Source organism: Camelus ferus, chromosome 15 (assembly GCF_009834535.1).
Source record: "Camelus ferus isolate YT-003-E chromosome 15, BCGSAC_Cfer_1.0, whole genome shotgun sequence".
NCBI lineage: Eukaryota > Metazoa > Chordata > Mammalia > Artiodactyla > Camelidae > Camelus > Camelus ferus.
Window position 1 is genome coordinate 35,163,916 of NC_045710.1, and position 18,016 is coordinate 35,181,931.

The 18,016-nt window shown below is 42.6% G+C and overlaps 1 protein-coding gene across 4 annotated transcripts in view; it reads right to left on the minus strand.

Moving 5' to 3' along the window:
- Positions 1 to 5,221: 5,221 nt before the first annotated feature.
- Positions 5,222 to 18,016, minus strand: part of FSHR (follicle stimulating hormone receptor) — a 152,678-nt gene continuing 139,883 nt past the window's right edge. For 3 of the 4 annotated variants that reach the window (XM_032497495.1, XM_006185785.2, XM_032497496.1), the window contains 2 exons: positions 11,017 to 11,202; positions 5,222 to 6,680 (listed from right to left, as the gene is read on the minus strand). In XM_032497495.1, coding sequence (XP_032353386.1) covers positions 5,447 to 6,680; positions 11,017 to 11,202 — 1,420 coding nt within the window. In that variant the 3' untranslated portion in view covers positions 5,222 to 5,446. The remainder of the gene's footprint in view (positions 6,681 to 11,016; positions 11,203 to 18,016) is intronic. The other variant, XM_032497497.1, reaches the window with a different exon arrangement.

The window sequence follows — 18,016 nt, forward strand, 5'->3', positions numbered from 1 at the left end:
CATATAACTATTTGGTAGATTCATTTTTTTGGAGACAGGAAACCTTCTGCTGTTTATGAAACAGCTTAAAACCTTCTCCACCCAAACCTCATCTTTATACACCTCATTAATACCTGGAAGTTGAAATGATCCTAGGTAATGCTACGTGGGGGAAAGATTGCCTGAAAGTTCTCTAAATGCAGAGCAGAAAATGTTCTTTGCATCTTATTATGTGGAAAATAGCACTAAAAATAAGATGATTTTTATATCCTTCTCTTTTTGTATTTGTTTATAAAAAATGTGTCAAGATTCATAAATTCTGTGTAGTAAAGAAAATAGAAGAAAAGGAAGCAAGAGTGCACAAATGGGGTGCTCTCTTACAACCTTTGGGATTGAGAGCACTTTTGAGACATATCTACCCCAGAACAAAATTCTCAGGGACTGTGGATAATGCTGTCGGAGAGAATAGAGTATTATGAAGAACTTGAAAAAGATCAGCTGCCCTTACGTTAATGTCTGAAGTGAAACATTCAGGCTTTGAAGACCTTCAGAAATATTCTTCCATTACTCATCCTTTAAACTAGATCTTGGGGATCCAGATCATGGTACATGGGGCACCGGGAAGTCAAAACATCATTGTATGACCAGTGGACCTTTCTACTGGTGTCTAAGGCTGAGCTTATTTAGTGCTTTGAGTAGAACTCTTGGCAACAAGTTGAAAGAGTTTTAAGACCGAAATGAGCAAGTACTAGCCCAAAGAAACACCGTCAGGGCCTGGTTCCCTTCCATGTTCCTCTTTTGTTTAATTTGTCCCCCCCTTCTCTCTCTCTACTCTTCATGTCTCCCTTCTTCCTATCCTGGTGCATTTCTTTCACTTCTTTCTTTTTTTTTCTTTTATTTATCCTTTCTCCATTTTCTTTTCTATATCTTGCCTCAAACAGGGCATTTATTGGGCAATGTCTGATTCTAGTGGTTGCTTTAAGTTCCAAGAAACTTGTAGAGTTTGTTCCAGGGAGGAGGAGAACAGATTAACATGGGGAGGAGGAACTGGACTCTAGGCTCTAGGTAGAAGTGGAGGGGAGAGGGTTGGGGGCACGAAATGTGAGGTGTGAAGGTGCCATAAGCATCCTGACCCTGAACCTCGTGGTTTTCATCCCATGGGAGAAGATTTGGGTTGACTCAGGTTGAAGGATGAGATTACCAACATTCCTCCCACTGCAGTATCCACTTCTGCCTTCCTGGCTGGCAGAGCCATCCTTCCACTAGTGAGGCTAAATGTGGCAGAGGTTCATTCTCCCACCTGTCTTAGAGCCAGGGTAGCATTCTTGGATAGCGGGTAGGAAGAAATGTTCACTGAGAGTCTTTGGGAAGAAATTGTCTTTCCTTGAAAAGAGAGATGCATGGAAGGAAAGATCTCCCTGCTTTGTCTCAGGATTTGTTCATGCCTACCTATGCTGTCTGCAGCTGTTACAGCAACCTTGCTACCCTGAGAGAAGCGTCGCTGAACTCTCCAAGGAAGGCAGGGCAAAAACATGGACAGGTCCTGGGTTCTTGAGACCCCTGAGCTGCCCATCCATGTCTGGAGCATTTTATATAATTGGCCTTATTGTTTAAGACATTTTTAGTTAGAGTTTCTCCTTCTTGCAGCTGAAAAGATTTTTATGAGAACCAGCAAACATAACCTCGTGGTTGAGTTTTATATTGTGTTGACTTTTTGTTAATTTCTTTAATGTTATATATTCAATTGACCAAACATTCTATGTACTTGTCTTCTTTCTCTAATGCTGCCTTCTTTCTCCATCCAGATTACTATCCAGAATCTGAAACTTCATTCTTTGTTTTTGTAAACTTTTCTGATAAAATGAAACAAAGTTTATAAACTCAAGGCTTGTGTCTATCACACTAGGATAAAAAAATCAGTCTCAATGATCTTTTTCTGACTTTCTGATGAATGTTATATATTCTGGCCTAAATAAGGCAGAGTATGACTTCTAGTAAGATCCATCACATCTTGACGATGCAAGCACAGAAGGACCTTTCCTCTTGTTTTATTTCTCCCTCCCTGTATCCCTTCCAGAAACAGCGTCTGAAGGGTACCTCATATTTAATACATGGAGCCCTGTAGTGAAATATAGTTGACAGTATCATTACCCATCCCCCCATTACTGCTTCAGTATGTGGCAAAATAAAAATTATTAATCTACATACCCAGTTATCATTTGGCTCTGTTCCCTAAAAGCTTCTGGATTTACTTAGTCTCTTTTGATCTGACCCCTCCAAGGAGGGTCCTATATTGTCTGACAGCTTCTTGGGATTTGGTAAAGGAGGATCTGGAGGAAAGGGGGTTGAGGAGGAAGGTGATATGAGAAGCTGGCCAGGGTGGAACTGAAGGAGTTGTTGGTGGGTTAAAGCCTGAGGAAAGAGACTTGGGAGTAGGTCCAGGTTGAAGTCAGGGGGTGGGAGGTAAATGTGCAGGGCTGGTGTTCACTCACTTTGTACCAGGAGGGCCACATGGATTGCTCACTGCCAGAGTTCATGCTGAGAGATCAGTACCTGGGCTGTACCAGTTGTTAATGTTTTGAACATCACATCTGGAGGCATGGGTACTTTAAGAAATCTCTGGGAGTTCTGCTGGCCCTCTTTATGGTGTTCAAGAGTAGAAATAAAAGTTTTAGAAAAAGAACATCATGGAATAATAACCTGTTGACACGTCTTTTGGTTGTGTTTTCTTTCCTTTGCCTTTCCTCTTTCCTCCTCCTTTTTCTTTTCTGGGTCACCACTCTGGTACTGAAGCACCACGCTGGGAAGTACAGACTAGAGGTGTTACCCGTATAATCATTGTTTACGGGGAATCGTGATTGATAATACTGGACTCCAATTGTTTTTATTCAAATACAGGAAATGGAGAAAGTGTTTTTCCTTTAGGACTTATCCAAAAGTTTAGAAACGCTGAATTTAGCTACCTATAAATATGTTTGCTTATTTGAGAAAAGTCTTATCTCCTACCAGGAAATGTTGTGACAGTAATGGAATAAAAGTCTTCTGAGCTTCTCTTGGTATGTTTATCTGTGAATATATTCTTGACTCTCAGAACCACTATCTGTTAAACCAGTGTTTTATCGACAGCTATGTTGTGAAATAATTAATACTGTATCCTGTTTTTAATTTGGCTGCTAGTTGCTTTAGAGTCCAAATTCAGAAATACATTCCCTCTGGCCATGAACAGAGAAGAAAAATGATTGCAGATGATGGTGGGACAACCTAACTGTGTGGCAGTGTGGTAAGGGGACCTCAGGAGGAAAATGCTAAGTGAAAATCCTTTCTTTTCATACAGCTCTAGAGCCGTGCTCTCCAATAGAAATTTAACATGAGCCATAAACATGCTCCATGCATGTAATTTTAAATGTTCTAGTACTCACATTAAAAATGTAAAAAGAAATAGGTGAAATTAATTTTAAAATCTCTTTATCTCGTATGTCCAAGATAGTGCCGTTCCAATATATAATCAATATCAAAATTATTGAGATACTATAGTTCTCTTTTTTCTTTGCACTCAGTATTTGAAATCCAGTGTGTCTTTTACTTACGGCATGTCTCAATTCGGGCTAGCCATGTTTCAAGTGCTCAGTAGCCACAAGATGGCTAGTGGCTCCTGTACTGACCAGCATAGCTCTCAACTATTTCCGAGGATAATTATTATAATCTTCACTCAGTACTCACAATAAATCAAGATGGTGTCTGGTCATAAAGGCAGAGATGATCACTTTTTCTTCAGTCGTATAAGGACTTCTTTGTTAATGCATTTGGGACCAACTTTTGAAATGTTTACCATGGAGCAAGAGGAGGAAGGATTGGCTTCAACATGTGAAGGGGGACTCTGAGAGGAGACTCAGAGCTTTGTGGGCTGGCAACAGCACAGTGCTTGATGCGGATTTGTGGTTGGCATTTATGATCCAGATTATCGAGGTGAGGTCATTGATGAAAATAGATATGGGAAATATAGTTATTTATTAGGAACAGTATGGTGTAACAGAATGAGTCCTAGATCATGGGTCAGGAGAACTAGGCACTAGCCCAGGCATTGATCTGGGAGGAGGGAAATAAACTAGCATTTATCAAGCCAGTTACAGCATTAGGTGCTTTATGCCCATTTTCTTGTCCAATTCTTATAATAAGCCCAGTAGTTAAATATTATAACTAACTCCCGCTTACAGAGGAAGCGGGAAGAAAGGAAGAAACTGAGCCTAGAGAGGAGGAGTCCTGGCTTACCATGAAGCAAGAATAAAGTCTCAGCTCTGATTCCAAAGCTGCTATGTTCTTACATTATAATCCATATGCATGCCATATAGGTTGTATCTTCTATCAATAAGGATTCAACTAAAGCCAAACCAGTCATGTATGCATGTATGTATCCATGTGGTAGACATTTGTTACAGGGAACTGGCTTACACAGTTGTGGAGGTTGGTTAAGCAGTCTCTGTAAGGATGTTTTCATCTGATGCAGGAACTTGAGGTCCCCAGGGCAGGTAGTCATGAAGGGAGGATCACAAGCATGCTTGAAACCACAAGCACAAGATGAAACCCCACAAGGTCCACCTGAGCTCCATTTCTGTTCTTGTTGCCTCTGACCTTGGTTATGAAAGTGTTCTGAAGACTCTGAGCTTCTTCATCAAGGACCTAAACACACAAAACTGGCTCAGGAGGTAGAGAACCTGAAGAAGGATCCAGGGGACTGTGGAGCAATTGTGGGCCCAGCTGCTGCTTCACAGCAGTGAGCTAAATCAGCCAATGAGCAACAAGTGTGTGAGTGACAGAGTGGCTGCAGCTTCCCTTCTGCCCTCCTGTTTTCCTAAGAATCTTCCCTGGGACCCACCCTAATAGGGAACATATAAGAAAGGGAATTCTGGGAAATGTAGTTCAGCCTACTCAAGTTGACACATTACAAAGCCATCACATAGGTGCTTAATAAATATTTGCTGAGTGACTGATTGACTGATTGAATGAACATTGTGCTGCATCTCTTGAAAGTTCTCTGGGAGTCAGAACACCTAATTTTGGCTCTGCCTCTTATAAATCAAGCAATTTTGAACAAGTCACTTAACCCTTTGAGTCTTGGTGTCTTCATCTGTGAAATTCCAAGAATAATCCCTGTTCTGCCTATTTAATAGGACATTTATAGGGATCAGTTGAGATGATACGAACAAAAGGACTGGGAACATTACAAAGCAGAAAACAAATGTGATGTAGTATTACATTATTTTAATTATTAATGTTGTTATTAATACTTCAGCTTCCTAATTTATCACACAGAGTTAATAGTTTCTGACCAATTTACCTTATAGATGTGCCAGGAAGATTAAATTTGATGAACTATGTAGAAATACTCTTGTCAGTTATGCCATGACATATTCTTCAAAGGCAAGACATAATTATTGTGCAACACTCAGAAACATTTGCACACTGTGTTTCAGTTATGGACTAAGTGGCTTAGGGGGATAAGTGTGTAATTGGAACCATTGGTAACCCTGGGAGTTGGAGGGCAGTGGCCATTTCTTGGATGAAATTTGTGGGCATTGGATGAGGTTTCTGTCCTGTAAGTCTGGGCTTGGATTTCATAGCAGCCAAACTTGCTCAGCAGAATGAAGAAATCCCTGCGGAAATTCTTGGTGAAGATGGCATAGAGGAAGGGGTTTGCACAGGAGTTGATGGGGTAGAACAGGACCAGGAGGATCTTTGACTTGGACACAGTGATGAGAGGCACCTTGAGGGAGGCAGAGATGGCAAAGAAGGAGATGGGTGCCATGCAGAGGAAGTCCGTGAAGATGAGCATGGCCATGCGCTTGGCAATCTTGGTGTCACTAGAGGAGGACATGATGTTGGGGTTCCTCACTGTGAGGTAGATGTGAGTGTAGCAGCCACAGATGACCATAAAGGCCAGGACATTGAGCACAAGGAGGGACATCACATAAAGCTGTGACAAGGGGCTGTCAATATCCATGGGCAAGCAGATGCTCACCTTCATGTAGCTGCTGATGCCAAAGAGGGGAAAGAGGGCGACTGCAAAAGCAAAGACCCAGCCTACCAGCATGACACTGGCAGCATGGCGGAGCTGCACTTTGCATTCTAGCTGCATGGCGTGGGTGATGGTATGCCATCTTTCCAGCGTGATGGCTGTCAGAGTGTAGACTGAGAGCTCACTGGCAAAGACAGTGAAAAAGCCAGCAGCATGACAGCCTGCTCCAGTTTGCCAGTCAATGGCATAGTTGTGGTACTGGCTTTTGGTGTGGATATCAACGGATGCTATGAGCAGCAGATAGATTCCAGTGCAGAGATCGGCAAAGGCCAGATTGCACATAAGGAACCGGGGGACTGTGAGTTTGTATTGGCTGGTGATCAGGATCAGCAGCACGATGATGTTCCCAGTGATGGCCAGGATGCTAATAAACCATATCAAGACTCTGAGGATATCATACCCCATAATATCTTCACACGGATTGAATGCATCTGGCTCGGGGGAGCAAGTCACATCAACCACTTCATTGCATAAGTCATAGTCAAAGTCACTGTACATCATGTCAAATACTTTGGCATAACTGGACTCATCTTCTTCTGCTACAGAGACTCTGTGACCCCTTGCCTGAGTCACATCATCAACATCTTGCCTTAAAATAGATTTGTTGCAAATTGGATGAAGGTTGGAGCTAGAAAAATACAAAAAGGAATTGAATCAACATGTTAGATCCAGAATGGCAAATGTATCACTGTCTTGACACAGAATAGAGAATGGGGTTTCTTCCTGAGGTTGTTTTTTTTTTGTTTTGTTTTGTTTTTTTCATAACAGTTTGTCTACCCTTGAGGCTAAGCTCAAGGGTTAATGCTGCTTACTGGAAATGAACAGAATAACTCGTGTGTATATTCCTAGAGTTGGACAGCCCACTGGGGAAACCATCTGGCCACAACCTGAATGTGGGGAGGAAGGCGCCTGGGACTAGATAAGCCTTGCTGTTAAGTGCAGATAATTTACAGACCTGATATCCACTCCACCCTCTCCCTTCCCCATCTCCATTCAGCTCTCTCTTACTATTCCTGAGTAGGATATAGCCCCCTTCCTCTACTCTGAACTCCAGTCCTGGACGATCTGGATTGTTTTCTGACTCAAATAAAAATTGACTTTATCTACGTAAATCAGAAGATCAGAGGCTGTAGTTAGTTCCCAGTCAGCCCTGTCCCTGATTCTTTGATACTCAGGCTACTGGGAGGTCTGCTAATTTGCCTGAAATGTTACTGAGGGCCCTGTTCTTTATTATTTCATTCCCCTGGGGGCCACAACAGGCCTCAGGCATGTATTTGTCTGCAAGGTAAGCCTGGCACTCTCATATTAAATAGTTCACTAGTGACTGCTCCAGAAAACAAATGCAGGTTGCACGGGGCCTAATATATTCTGAGATTGTAACTCATCCCTGGAGAGATGGCTCTTCTTGGGCTCACTTCTCTGTCTTAGTTTTTCTTTTAAACCCAAGTGTACAAGAGGCCTTGTCAACAGAATAGAAGCACTTCCAGAAGGGATTGAATGAAAGCCAGACGATAAATATTTTATCCAGACAAGTGGATAATGCACATAGAGACAGAGGGTGGTAGTTCTGTTTTGAAGCAAAGGCTTAAGGAATGGGGCTGTTTCACACTGGATCTTTTTTTGGGATGGAAACACACACACACACACACACACACACACACACACAATCCCTCCCTCCCTTCCTTAAGGACAAGCTCATGGCGATGTTAAGTGACTGAATTTCTCTCAAGCCTTAACATAATCTAATAAGTGAGTGGGAAAGTGAGTGTTAAAACTCATCAAAGACCTCCCTTCTCCTTCATAAGGAGGGTGGCTGGTGAGTGGAGGAGGCAAAGATTCCATTGGTTACAAAAGGATGATGGCTGGCCACATGTGCTAATGGACATGGACTGAACTCTTCCGCATCAACTTCTGAGAAGGGGCTGTTAGTGAGAACCCTCTTCCCTATTTTCTCCCCTCCAAGGAAGTGAGCAGACTTGCCCAGAAGTCATTTTCCCTTGGCCCAAGGGACTCTGTTTTTCCTGGAGAAGGTGTCATTTTTTTGTTTGCTTTTTGAAGACTGATAGGGCTTCTCACCTCAGTCACAGGTTGCATTAAGGAGGTTAAACAATTAATATACACATAATTGAAGATGTGCAGGAAATCTTTTGGTTTAGTCGGAGATCTTACAAGAAAGATGAGGCAAGTTCAGAGACAGGCTAAGAGAGGACCAGAGAATCACTCTGTTTCTCATTCTAACTCCCAGCTCCTAAACCCTGTCATTGGATTAGCGGCAGCCCAGTTCTAGGAATAGAAAGTAAGTAACCTGGTGCCTGCAGACTGTGATTTGTGTTCATTGCAACGGGTCTGACTAACCATCTAGACACAGCCTTCACTTCCCAGGGCTTCTGTTGGCTTCTGTGAAGATGTTTATTGTTGATGCTGTTACCAACATATTTTAAATATATTGCTTCCCTTTCCTGAAACAGAAGTGACCCAGTGACATGACCCAGTGGGGGAAATGTAAACAATGCATGTCTTTAAGGGAAGGATAGAAACAAAAATGTTAGCGAGGGAAATAAAGTCTTGCATCTGCAGTAACTTGGCCAACCCTAAGTATCATTAAGAATTGGGAATTCAGTTTCAGGTGAGTTTAGAAAGGTGGTACTCCTGGGCCCCGATAAATCAGTGAACAGACACCTGGGAAGTGCATGGCATAGTGGCCCAGAGTCTGAGCTTTGGAGGCAGACAGACCAGAGAGTTTGGATCTGAGTTCAGTTGGTGTTGGTTAAGTTACTTATTGTCTCTGAGCCTCAGTGTCTGCTTTTGTGAGAAGGGAATAAAAATAGCATTGTTACCTTTGTGAGAATTAAATGAGATAAAGGTTCAAAGTATTACAGAGCCTGGCAGTGAGACAGTTGAAAGACAGGTGATGGTGGCTACTGACTAAGTTCACGCTGGGGTGTAGATCCTATGTGGGTACTTAATACATGTGCCACAGTGCATCAGTTTAAAATCTAGCTGTGAAGAAAAGGTCTAAATACAAGAAAAATTTAAAGAATAAAACAAGGGCAAAATAGCACTGCAAGATGAGTAGAGAACTATGACAGGGAAATAACAGAGGGACACATGAGGGGTGTGGTTGACAAGGTCTTTTGGTGAGTCCAGGAGGGCCGTTGGCCATCTCACAATCCCAAGGGCCTAATATTTACGCTTGGAGGCATTATTTCCAAGTGAGGGTTGGGTGAACAATTTCATCATACAACTTTAAACTCAAATTTCATTACCAAACTGCACCTACTGTGGTATACCATGGAATGATAACATTTAAAAAATAAATCCTGCACTTTTCTCCTAAATAGCCCAAGCATATAGATTTGTTTGTGAATTTGTTAAATACAAAGACTAAATGCCGCTGCGATTTTTGTTACTACAGCGTGGCATGTCTTCCTAGAAGAGGCTTGGGCCTCTCCTTGACTGCACTCGACCTGCCCTGATGGTGAGTTAGAATAGGGACCTAGAGAAGGTAAGAGCCAGGTGGTCTGGAGGGATCAGGGAATGCTTCAGGTCATGGTACAATGTAAGGCAGACCTGGGGATTTCTAGCTGGGAGAGCCCCGAGGCTACATATGTACTTCCAAGAGGTGGCAAGACCAGAGAAGTCTGAGCAACAGAGAAAGAGAATGGTGAATTGGTGCTGGGCCAGACAGCACACCATGTGCAGCTCTTACAGTGGCCTGATCATCCTCTGAGATTTCTCCTGAGGGGTATTTAGTGGAACTAAATCGGCGGTGATATTAGTATCTTTCTTTGCCCTGGCTGGAATAACTTCCCAGAATATCAAAGAGGCAAGCCTTTTGCCTCAGCCCAAGCTCTTAAATTCTAGTCATTAGGAAGAAATTCTCTGGCCCTTGAGCTCATCTGTGAGGAGTGTCTATTCTGGATGGTTTCTCAATGATGAGTGCTTATTCTGAAAAGTAGCCCCTTCCTTGCAGATCCTTCCAGGGGGTCTGAGTGTGGACTCCCTACTTTGAGAACATTTTAGGGTGTGTACTGTTGGATTGTTTTGTTTTATTTTGCTTTAGTACAGAGGACATGTCACATATTCAGGCTGAATAATAGAAGAGACTGCATAAACTGGTGAAATAATGCCACAGAAGCCGTGTTAGTGCTGGGCTACTGTACAGCAGTGGTGACAAGGTACCATGTGACTGCATGCAGCTGCATGGGATGGTTGTATCCGTGAGTTCAGGAGAGGGAGAAAGCTGTAAGAACTCCTGATATTTAGTGGATTATACCTCCAGTGGATCCTTTAAATATCCGGTATAATCTCCAAAGTACTCACTGTCCACTGTCTCCAGAACCTGTCTACAATAACTTCAACTTTTTAACCAGTTAACCACTGGGACACGGCTTTATTTGTATTACCCTCTTACATAGGGGCTTCCTCGAACCTGACCAGCCTAGAAAGCCAAAGTGAAGAGATGTTACAATATTTGTCCTCCCTGTGAGGTGCTAATCTCCAAAGATGGATTAGAGAGGTTTAGAGTGGTTGGACTGTGTTGTGGGTGTCTCTGATATGGGATTTATGCCTCTCCCCTTCAAAGTTGACTTTGACGGGCCCTGGCACATTGATGGGGTACAGAGTTTGGGACTTGAAGGATAAATCCATGTTGGTACAAAGGAAAAAGGGAACAGATATTTACTAAGCATTAATTATGAGCCAGGCACCATGCTTGGAGTTTTTCATGTTCTCTCATTCAGTATTTGATAGGAGGTCTACCGTGGAGGTAGCCTTCTCTTGTAAGCCCATTTTTTCAAAGAAAATGCTAAAGCTTTTATCTAAAGTATGCCTGAGGCCTTTCAACAGGGAGATCTCTGAAAGTAGATTCTCTTCATGCCACAAAGATGTAGAAGCTGTGGACCAAGTTCTGCACTGGAGAAATGCCCCAGTGGGACTCAAGGGATGGACACCAGAAGACTCACATTTGCCTCCTCCAGTTTGCAAAGGCACAGCAGTGGCTGGGGTAGGTGAGGCTGGCCTCCATGAGTGTGACAAACTTTTCCAGACTGGGAAGCTTTTTTAAGTTGTAGGTCGACCTGGCCCGCAGCTTCTTAAGATTTTCTAAGCCATAGCTAGGCAGGGAGTGGATTCTGGTTCTTGAAATATCTCTATAAGGAGAAAAGGTAAACATAACCTGATTACTATGGGCCTATATTTTCTGCTGTGTTAGAAAAATGGCAGGCACAGTAGTGATGTTCTTACTTGGGTACATCCAGCACACCTCGGTCAGATCAGTATTTGGCTAACAGGATATTTGGTTTGGTAGGAGCCCTGGCCCTCGTGTTTGTGGTAGGAGGATTTAGATAACAGGCCACTCAGTATCCTGGATATACTCACATCTTGGCTAATCTGGGGCTTAACTGCAGCCCTTTCTCCTTCCACAGTCTATTTATAGAATAGATACCCACTAATTTACACAGGACAGAGGGTTTAAGACAATTTCCTCCCCATCATCAAGCCAGATGTAAAAATAGATCTGATGAGCTGGGGTGGAATCTGTAGCCAGATTTCAGAAAAGGATGAGAAGAGAGCACATCATAAGGGAAGAGGGGTCTGGTGGGCATCGGAGGCATCAAGTCAAAGTGGCGATGGAGAGTGGTGGTCATGAGCTTGGTGTCCATGGCTAGACTTGACTGTATGCATGTGTACCCTGCCCCTCGATCTTTTAGATTCATGACCTTGGTCAAGTTATCTCACTTTCCCGTGTCTCAGTTTCCTCAGCTATAAAATAGTAATGGTCATAATCATACCTGCCTCAGAGGGTTGTTGTGAGAATTACATGAGTTAAAGTACGTAGAGAATGTCCCAGCCAACACTTAATGGCTGGCAGCTATTATCAGTAAACATTGCACACACACACACAGTTGTTCTTGCTTTGTAGGAGTCTCTGCCTGGGTATATGGGGAGGTCTCTATGGAAGGCAGCAATGAACAATTTAACCAGGTGCCTGTTGGGCTCCAGACTCCCACCCTTTCTGGCAGCAGAACCAGTGACATGAGTGATTCTCTGGCAGTGCTGTTGGCAGCTGCAACCTTCAAAACAACCATGACCAGCTGGTAGGAGCAAGGAGATTGAAATGGTACCAGCTGAGACTTGTTGGGATTAGCAGGCTGGCTGTGAATGAGGGCTTCTGATAGGGATGATGGCAAGTGATGACCAGGATGGATTCATTTCAGGCACCCTTGGGGATCCCTGGATACACTTGGTGAAGGAGAATCTTATAATGTCTGCATTTCCTATTAGTCAAAGCAGTGGGCACTCAGAGCAATGAAACTTGGGGGTGTGAATATATATCGGCTACCCCATATGTTCTCAGAGTCTGGTGAAAATTACTTTCTCAAAGCCTTGTTTTCATGGTGTCATTCCTTCTCTTGCTCAAAAATTTATAATGCTTCCTGGTGTCATTCCTTCTCTTGCCCCAAAATTTATAATGCTTCCTGGTGTTCAGTGAAACCCACTCATAATTGCTGCCCTATTTGTCACTTCCCTTTTCCAATCAAACTTCTTATACTGGTTGTCCATACTTGATGTCACTGTTTCCTCATCTCATAATCCAGCTCAGTTTCTTCCCAATCTCTGGAGAAACAGTACTCACTTAAGTCACATCTTAGTTCTAACCTTCTTGACTTCTCAATTGCATTTCACCTGTAAAACATTCTAATGCACACTCTTTCTTGGCATCACATTCTTTTTAATTTCTTATGACTTCTACTTTGACTCATTTCCAATTTTGTTTTCTTTCTCCTCTATCTGTTCTCTAATGTTGGTGTTTCTTGAAATTTAGGCCCCTTTCTGATTGTACCTAAGCTTCCCAGGTGATCTTACCCACTTCCTTGGTTTCAGTTACCAGGTATATGCTGATGGATTCCAAATGTAAATCCAAGTTCAGATCCTACTTCCGAACCCGAACCCCAGATAATCCGTTGACCATCAGATCCCACCATTTTGATGACTTGCAACTATCAAAACTAAATTCACCATTTTCCTTATAAATATGCTCCTCCCCATTTGTTTTTCTTATCTCAGAAGCTGACTCCTCCATTTTCCCCTGCTGTTCAGGAGAGAAACCTGGGAGTCATCCTTGACCCCCTCTCCTCATTTGGACATCAGTTTCTTGTTCTCCCAAGCCTAACTTTTACATCTGTTTCAAATCAGTCCACTCCTTTGCTGCAACTTTAGTCTAAATCACCATAATCTATGCCTAGAGAGAGACACAACAGCCTCATAAAGGCGGTTCTACTGGCCATCATATCGGGGTTCTCCAGAGACACAGAACTAATAGGATATATGGAGATGTATAATAGGAGATTTATTATGGAAATTGGCTCACACAATTATGGAGGCTGAGAAGTCCCAGGATATGCCATCTTCAAGCCAGAGAACCAGGAAAGTTGGTGTTAAAATTCACTCTGAGACCAGAGGCCTGAGAACCATGGAGGCCACTGGTCTAAGTCCCAGAGTCTGAAGGCCAGAGAATCAGGATCTCTGATGTCCAAGGCCAGGAGGAGATGAAGCTCAAGAAGAAAGGAAGCACATTTGCCTTTCCTCTGCCTTTTTGTTCCAGTAGGGCCCTTAACTGATGAGACAATGCCTACCAACACTGGGGAGGGTGAAGCTTCTTTACTCAGTCTGTTGATTCCAACGCTAACCTCTTCTGAAAACACTCTCACAGACACATGAGAAATAATGTTTTACCAACTCTCGGGCATGCCATGGCCCAGTCAACTTGACAAATAAAATTAACTATCATGTCCATCTCTCTTTAATACAACCTACACTGCATATAATACTTTTAAAATGCCAATTAGATTGTAACTTCCTGTGTGTAGCTAGTCAGTGATTCCCCATTGCCCTTCCTATGAAGTACCCAGCAACGGACGTGATGTGCTGGTCATTTGCCTGGTTTCTCTCATATTCATTCTGTGCCCTTTTCTATGTCTATTCTGTATTGCAGGAGAGGTGGCCTCTGCAGGTTCCATTTTTCAGGTACCACCTTGACGATCAACCTTCAGTTGGGTTCAGCAAATGGCACTGGTAGATCGGAGGGTGGGAGGAAGGGTGAAGTTAGGGCATTGCTTGTTCCTCCTCTACCTCAGGCAACAGCTACTCTGTGACTCCAGATGTCATCAGGCAGGTCCACTGAATGTCTAGCAGCTACCAGACATCCCAGTTCTTGTGCTCCAGGAAGACTACATCCTTACTTGCCTTCAAGTCCTAGAATGAGTCTTGGTGACCTACCACTGCTAATCCTCTGCTTAATATTAATGATTACTTTTATGTAACACCTGTATATATTTCAGTTAGTTCCCCTCCTTATTGGATGCCAGGTAAATCAAATTCATTGGTACTATTGTTCAAATACTTCAGTATGCTTGCTGATTTTTTGCTTGCTTGTTCTATCATCTCTGAGAAAGCCACATTAAAATATCCAACTATGATTTTGGATTTGTATACTGCTACTGTAAGTTTTGTCAATTTTTGCTTTATGTATTTTTGATGACAATATTTAGGTACATAAAATTATCGAAATTTTTAATTGAATTATATTTGATTCACAATATTGTGTTAGTTTCAGGTATACAGCAAAGTGATTCAACTATACATATATGTGTATATAGCTATACTCTTTTAAAAAATTCTTTTACATTATAGTTTATTACAGACAAATACAGAATTTCTACATCTTCCTGGTGACTTTCTTTATATCTAGTAATGTTTGTCTCCTAACTTTTTGGACAGTACTTCTTTGCTGGTTACTTCCTGACCTCTAGCTGGTGGAGTACCCATGGGCTCAGAACATAGCCTTCTTTTCCCCATTTGCACTTTCGTGTAGGTGAACTCATCTTGCCTTATGACTTAAACACCAACTATATGCTGATGGCTCCCAATTTTTATCTCTAGGCTGCTCTTCTCCCTTAAACTCCAGACTCTTATGTTCAACTACCTCCTTATAATCTCTCCTTTGTTGTTTAATAGGCAGGTGGAGGTATTAAAAATTGAGCTCTTGATCTTTCCCTAAACCTGCTCTCCTTGCAGACTTTCCAGTTGTTCATGCAAAAATTTAGAAGTTATCCTTGTCTTCTCTTTCTCTCACACCTCATATGCAAACCCTTAGCACAAGAACTTGGCCCTACCTTTCACACACGTCTGGACTTTAACTACCTTTCACAACATTCATTGCTATCACCATGGGGTAAAAGTTTATAGTGTTCCAAAGTCTCTCTTCTCGTTCTTCCCTATGTATTACAATTCCTCAGAGCTAGGGTCCTTGCAGGTAAGAGTCTGATCCATGAGCCTTTGCCCTGTGATGAGTCTTTGCTCTCTGCTGTTGAAAGATCTAGCTGTCCTGGCCTACTCTCTACATCCCATTGTTTCAGAGTTTTTCAACTGTCTTCTCTGCCCTAAGAAGTCCTTCTAGTTTCTCTTTTCCGGCAGTTGCTCCTCTGACCACTTCGTCTAATGACACTCGCTCTGGTCCCTGTCACCACGTTTTTGTTTCACCTGGTGTATGGGCTCTCTATTTCCCCTCAAATGTGGAAGGGAGCAAAGATTGTCTGTTCTGTTTAAGATAGTTCAAGATTCCCTCCAAAGAATGAGATGAAAGTGTACCAAAAAGTTCTTCAGGAACAATTTAAACCAGGGCAATTATTTATTACCTGCCAGGGACATCTTTCATATTTCTGAAAGCAAGCATACAAAGCAGAAGATGATTTTTTTTTCTTAGCTATGCCTTCTCCCACTTGAGTTTAGAATATGCAAAAATCACATTAATTGAAGATTCCCCAAAATAGAAAAAATTTATATTCCATGCAATGCCATCATATTCTCTCATTTACTCTGTGTTCAATTAAAGATGACTACAGATTCTTTATACTCTTCCACAGAGGGTCCGTTTGCCCTTCCCTTGAATCTAGGCTGGACTGTGATGTCTTTGGACTACAACAGAGTATGATGAAAGTGTTGCTATACCAATTCTGGACTTTGCCTTCAAGAGCACTGACAGCTTCTGTTTGGGCCTTATAGAACCCTAAGCTGCCGTGAATGGACTCTGAATGCCCTGATCCTGCCATGCTGCAAAAAGTCTAGGCCATGTGCAGAGGATCCTGGAGGATGTGATGCAGTGTGTGTGTGCGTGCGCGCACGCGTGCGTGTGTGCATGTGTGCATGTAGAGAGATACCAAGGAGCAGAGATGCACCAGACATGTGAGTGAAGGGGACGAGTTGGAGCTGGAGATCCCCCAGACCCAGCCACCCAAGCTGAAGTCACATAGATGAGAGACAAGCCACTCACACTTCTAAAATGCAAAATTGTGAGCAAAATGGAATGGTTGTTTTAAGCCACTAAGTTTTCTGATTCCATCATCTCCATCATTTCTAACAGCTGAACAGGTATTTTTCCTTGAAAGCCATAAAGAGCGCAGTAGCATTGTAGTCCGTATACTTTCTGCCTTTCTATCTCTTGCTTTAATGTACTGCTCTTTGTATTTGCATTTTTTCTCTCCATGAGGGCAGAGGGATCCTTGCATTCTCAGCAGTGCCTTTCATGGAGTAAGCACCCAGAAAGTTGTTGCTTTGTTCGAAGATATGCCTGGGGTGGCACTGATGGAGGACTGGGAAAGGGAATGGATAGATCACCCCAGCCAACTGTGATGATATCCTCTGACTTCTAGCAGTTACAAAGAATCTAGTTCCTTGTGTTCTCTATTCTATTGTTTCATACCATTCCACTTGTCATGTATATTTGTTTTGTCTCCTCAGACAGATTTCAGATGCTCTGAGAGCAGACATTATTAAGAGACTTTTGTGTCCTGCTTTGTAACTGGAACAGGGCTGGGCTCATGAAATCTGCTCAGTAGATAGTTGTCTGATTAGCAGAGATGCCTGAGCAGCATTATAAAAATGAGCGGTTGAAGCAAATGTTACAGGAGAGCAATTCTATAGAGAGAAAAATGCAAGGCAGACTGAGAGAAGAAATGTGGTTTGGAAGAGAGCTCAGCCAAATGGTGTTTCTGCAACAGGCAATTATATGTGACTGAGAGTATCAAAGGCACCAAGGAAGGGAGCCACCTTGTGCAAAGTTGACAATGAGATAGACATGGATTAGTGAACAAGTAGAATAATGTGTTGGGTGGATCGACCTGCATACAATCCAGTGACTAGGTGTTGGATGGGGAAGCCTGCTTGGGAAGCGTTGGTGCCTTTCTGTCTGCTCAGTGTTCTGGAGCTAGCTTGTATTTTGGATTCCTCCTCATCATAGCTGCAAAATATATAAGCCGATGTCAATTGCACTAGGTGGCATCTTGTCAGTGTCCTGGGATCCAGATCTTCTGCTGGTGGATGTTGAAAGGAGGGTGTGGTTGGTAGGAGAGAGATGCACATTCAGTTTGGTAAAGCAAAAGTCTTTAGCAAAAGTGGTTCCTGGGTGGTAGGGAAATCAAAGTGTTTGTGGAAGTGTTTTCTTCAAGCTTACTGGATACTGGTGGAGTGAGCAAACATGGAACCTATCAAGACTGCCACATGTTGGACTGGCAGAAAAAAATGTTTCTCTGGTACCTCCGTGAATTAAGAAAAATCCATAGACGTTTATATCAACAAGGACAAAGATAAGAGGATACTGTTCAGTGTGGTTTGTGACTTTAACTACAAATATTCCCACTTTTGCTCTCTGTTCCCCTAACACACACATGCACACACAGACACAGATGCACAGAGTCCATTCTCTGGCTCAGATCTTCCACGTGGCTTGGAAATCTAATGTTAGATTTTTAATTCCTTTGTAAAAGCACTTTCCACTCTTAGGATGCAGACATCCCTAGGGGGAGTAACAAAATAAGATATTCTCAGTTACTGATGTCTTCATAGAAGGGGGTTTTGTGATGACTGGCTAAAAGCAGGCTTGGAGAGAAGCCCAGAACACAGAGC